The 5,159-nt window shown below is 38.7% G+C and overlaps 1 protein-coding gene across 1 annotated transcript; it reads right to left on the reverse strand.

Moving 5' to 3' along the window:
* Positions 1-280: 280 nt before the first annotated feature.
* Positions 281-4,921, reverse strand: LOC111225757 (major histocompatibility complex class I-related gene protein-like). Its single transcript, XM_022750787.1, has 6 exons — positions 4,795-4,921; positions 3,960-4,220; positions 1,907-2,236; positions 693-791; positions 509-526; positions 281-366 (listed from the first exon to the last, which is right to left on the reverse strand). The coding sequence occupies exons 1-6, from the start codon at positions 4,904-4,906 to the stop codon at positions 320-322; spliced, it is 867 nt and encodes a 288-aa protein (XP_022606508.1). The 5' UTR covers positions 4,907-4,921; the 3' UTR covers positions 281-319.
* Between the last annotated feature and the right edge of the window lie 238 nt (positions 4,922-5,159).

Below are 5,159 nucleotides of genomic sequence, written 5' to 3' on the forward strand. Positions count from 1 at the left end.
AACCTCACCAAGTAGTTTTAGTGCCTAAACATAACCATGCCATAACCGTTTATTATTGTAACCATGACAACCAAGGAGTGGTACGCCTGCCACCATATAGGGGCGCTGTTTCAGGAGACCCTTCTAGTGGTGGTATCAGCAGTTGAAAACAACAACCTATATGGTTGTTCAGTTTGGAGGACTGGTTTATTTTTGTCCTTTCTCTTCTCTTCAAAGCTGCCATGTTTTTTTTGTTGACGTGACGATGTCACTGTGTGTGTCTGTAGGATGGTGTGTTTGTCTGCACACACCATCTGTTTGTCTTATTGTTTTGGTGTGATCAGGTTGCTGTGTTCAGTGCAGAGAGTTCAAGGATGTTGTCAGTAACTGTAAAAGTCAGAAATACATTGTTAGTCCACTAAACTACCCACACTGAAATACTACACCTACGCAGTCTTGTTAAATTGTTAATCTGCAGTAAAGTACACGTCTTATCTGTAACAGTGGAATAAAAACAAGTTCTACTTACTAGGTGCAGGGGATTTGGCTGAAAAGACCAAAAAAAAAAAAAGGAATAATTTCAGTTGTCAGAACATTTTTTTGTCTTAGTCTCCACTCTGAATCTCACTCCCTCTCAGATTGATAAACCAATCCCCTCTCACCAACACATTTTGCTTCAGTGTTACGATGAAAGCATCCCCTCAGTCTCTCACCTGTCTTCTTTTTGTGAACAGTAAATCCAATAATAGAAATGAGGATTACAAGAACAACCACTGCAACAATGATGGGGAGGGTCTTGTCACTGCGCGTCTCTGTTCAGCAAAACACAAAGAAACAAAACGTCGTCACATGACGTGCACATGACGTGCACATGACGTGCACATGAAGCAGATAGAACAGAGATACATGTGTTCATCACAATTTTCAGCACATGGGCTTCTGAGGGGTAATGAATCCAGTATAATGAAGTGGCTATTGACATGTGTGTTTAAAGATACACAAGATTTTTTTTTATCTTCTTTTTAATCCAACATCTTTAAAAGAAATAAATGTAGGTAAATGCAAAGAACTCATCTTATTGAGCAACACACTAGACACTAGTGATGAACCTCAACCTCTGACAATCACTGGATCCCCTGTAGAAACTGTCAGTCGTTTTAAATATCTTGAAACTGTGACTGGCGGCCATCTTAACTTTACAGAGAATACTGACTCCACTGTTAAAAAAAAGATGAGATGAAAGAGTGAAATGATTTGATGATAAACTCTGGAAATACTGTATTAGAATCCAGTGGAAAGAATTTTATACTTCAATATCGTTATGTGTAAGAAAACAAAATATGAATTAAATATAAAGATTAAAGCTTTGCAGATTGTAAGTGAGTCCTCTCACCTTTTGTACTTGGACTTTGAGCTTTTTAAGAGCCAAAACAAATGTGTCCACCAAGTCTTTCTTGCCAAATGCAGCTAGACAGCTGAATGCATAGTTTTCTTTGAATCCTCCCATTTCATTTTATTTAACATGATTTTTTATTGTATTCAAATCGCGTTGTTTGTTGATGTTGTGTCCCTGTTGTTGTCCTGTGTTCTCGGTTGTTCTCGGATTTTCCACAACATGGACAATAAGGTTCCTAACTATCAAACTGACCCAACAACCGCTAATGTTACAGGTGTTTCTTAAGCAGAAAACCTGCATTAACCCATTTCAGCCTTCGAGTTTGAGAGAGGAATTGTCTAATACTAAGATATCTTCAGTCATGGGATCAGGCCAGTAATCCCGGTAAAGAAAGACTATAGTTTAACACCAGTCTTAATCTTAAAATCATTAACAACTGTGACAATTAACAAATAGAAAGATAAAAACCTAAACAATGATATCATTCAGGATTAAAAAAATTAAAAAGAAATTTAAATGCGTGTTTATCACCTTGATCATTTCCAATCCCAATCTTTTCCCAGTTGGTCCTGATCACTGGTTTGTGTAGCACGGTGACGGTGTCCTCCGTCACACCAGAGAGCTGAAACACACAGTCGTACCTCCTCCAGTCTTCTGGATTGATGGATGATATATTGAGGTCAACTCTCATCTGGAAGGTTCCATCATGGTTGGGGAGGATCTCTCCTTGGTCCACGTCCTCATAAAGATCCTCTCCATCTTTCCTCCAGAACATCACAGCTCTGTGAGGGTAGAAACCTGTAGCGTGGCAGCTGACTGGAGAGGAGGGAGTCTTCTGGAGGAGAGACACTGAGGGAAGCTCTGGAGAATTAAAAAAACATTATCATTATCAAGGTATGTAATGTATTTTTTTTTAAAAAACAAAATCATCAGCAGTAATTGATACATCTTACTGTTTCAACTTGAAGAACAGTGAATATATCCTGTGCACATCATGCAGTTTACCTCCAACATTAGGGGATGCAAAAGTCTGATTCATGCTGATAATCCAGTTGTTAACTGGATTATCAGATAGGTATATTTAATGTTACTCCGTAACAACTATAAAAAAATAGTCCATTACAAATAAAGGTCCTGCATCCTGTCTAGAGGTTCCTGAGTCCCTGGATAAATTTGGGTTGATTGTGAGATGATTAATGGAGAAAGTTCTGTGACACAAAACTGTATAAATTATTTGAACTCTTTTCTATAATCATAATCATAATTTGACTTTTAACGACCATGAACATTTTATTTATTCAACAGTTTAAAATGAAACCATCTGAAAAGTTTAGAGGGGAAATGTGTTGATGTCACTTGTTTCATCACTAACAATACATTGTATTTCATAAAATTAGCATATTTTTTATGTAATCTTCTAATCTGAAAAGTATCTAATTACTCAATCTGTCCAATAAATATAGTTGACTAAAAAGTAGAAGCTTTCCCTCAGAATTGTAGTGGAGTAGATGAAGTAGCATGAAATGTAAATAGTCAAGTATTGCACTTACGCACAGGACTTGAATAAAAAAAACTGCTTTCATGCCAGACAATGTTACAGGTGCAAAAAAATTCACAGCCCCTTGTGGCCAAGATTTTCACTTGCCGCTTGGGGTTTCTGATGATACTGTCAATAATCTGCCATAATCAGCCGGCCAGGGCCCACTGGTGGGCCACGAACGTATTGCAAGTGGGCCAACAAATCATTTGCTTTGAGAACTAGAGTATAAAAATGGATAGCTGGTTAGCAATGTAAGAAAATATAAGAAATAAAAGGAGAGAAGGTGAATCAATGAGTGATCTCTCCCCTGTCAAACAAAAAAGAAAATTGAGCTTCCCCTGCACTGTTTGGTTGTGATCATTAAAATAAAAAGTGCTTTGGAAACACATTATTTGGCATCTGTAATGTTAAGGGCTTGCCAACATTTTTGAGATTTTCAAATGGGCCATGAGTTGGAAAAGTTTTGGGAACCACTGCATTACCTCACTGATCACCTGTGGGTAATACTCTGGTGTCTGCAGCTGAGAGAAGCACTAGTGTAGTCCCGCCTCCCACCTTGTTCACTGCACCGCCACGCGACAGGCCACCAAAACAAAACATGTTTGGAACTTTTACAAAGTGTGTGAGGCTGATATAATGTACATGCATGCCAAAGATGATCGATATTGGCCGTGAATTGGCCGATCTCACTCATCGATGATCGTATCGGTGGCAGAAAAACATGATGTCGGCATCCCTAATTTACATTCATATCACCATCCTAGTTTGAAGTACAATGAGTTTGAGGTGATAGTAGCACACACAATAGGAATAATCTTACTTAAGTGAATAAAGTTAGTAGAGTGAGATAAGAAAGGAAAGTGGGGAGAGAGAGAGAGAGAGAGAGAGAGAGAGTAAAAGACAAAGAGATGAAGAAACAACAGAGAGAGTAAAAGAGTAAAAGAGATGAAACAGAGGTGGAAACTTGGTTGTTTACATTGTAAAGTTACTGTTAATTAGGAGACAATTCAGGTCATGATTCTCCACCTGGTATATGCAGAAGACCATTGGTATAGATGAAATACTTCTTCAGCCAAGCAGGACAAGATTTGGCGAGGAGGTTCGTCCAAAGCACAGTTCTAGCTGTATCTCCATCCCACTCCAGTTTAGTGGTTTCAGCCTGGGGGTTTGCAGCGATCCATGTCTCAGTCTCCTGGTCAAATGTGAGGAAGTCTTCTCCATTATAACCATATTGTAGAAAACCATCAAGCTTTTCTGTCTCATCGTCCCATTCACAGCCCCAGTACTGCTGGATAATGTGAACACCTGAGACAGACAGAGACAGAGAGAGCAGTAAACCAGAGTGAGATTCAGCACAGTCAGCTGCAGGGGATATGACATCATTACTGAAGAGATGAACTGTCATTGTCTACTGATCAGACTGAATTTCACTGCAACTCCATTCTTACAATTAATATTTGGTATTTAGTTTCACTATTCAGCTAATTATGTAACTCCTAATCATGCTCCTCTTTTGTTCGGACATTCCTGCAGCTATTACCATGTTCACATCATGTCCTTTAAACCGTAATTACAAGCAGCTGAGCAGGAACAACCTTTCTCGTCTGCCTCTGACTGGTAATTCTGAGTTGGAGAGTCAGGAATTTTGGACACCGACAGTGTTGCAGATTCAATGAAAACAACTACAGATATGTGAGCAAACCTTTGGCACAATGGCTGCAGACACTCTACTTCTGGCAGTTACATCAAAATAGAATGTGCAGCTGTTGACACAGATTTCTTGAGTTATTGACCGACTCATTAGACTTATTCTTGTGTAATCAAATGGAAAAAAGAAATAAACCAGTAAATGAGGGAAAACATTTTGTCAGAAACATACCTCCAGTTTGGTTTGAGTCCTGCTTGAAACTGTCTGTGTCAACTCTGAAGACCTGCTCATAATGTATGCCGTCCTCAGAAATCGTGTCCCAGTGTTGCGGATCATCCACCATTAATCTTCTTGCCCAGTCGTGTCTGGGTTCTAGCGTTTTCATGTTGGTGTCATAGTAAACCATCACAACTTCCTCAAAGTTTGCCATAATAAAATAATCAGGGATGTTTTGGTTTCCAGAAGACATCATGATGTAAAACCTCATGAAGTGTTTGACTGTAGGACAAAGATGATTTGAGTGATTTGTATTTGTTCTATTTTTTTATAAACATTATTTCATGGTTCAACTAGCTGTCAGTCATATTTATACTTTG

The sequence above is a fragment of the Seriola dumerili genome, unplaced genomic scaffold (assembly GCF_002260705.1).
Source record: "Seriola dumerili isolate Sdu_G_001 unplaced genomic scaffold, Sdu_1.0 BDQW01000016.1, whole genome shotgun sequence".
Taxonomy (NCBI): domain Eukaryota; kingdom Metazoa; phylum Chordata; class Actinopteri; order Carangiformes; family Carangidae; genus Seriola; species Seriola dumerili.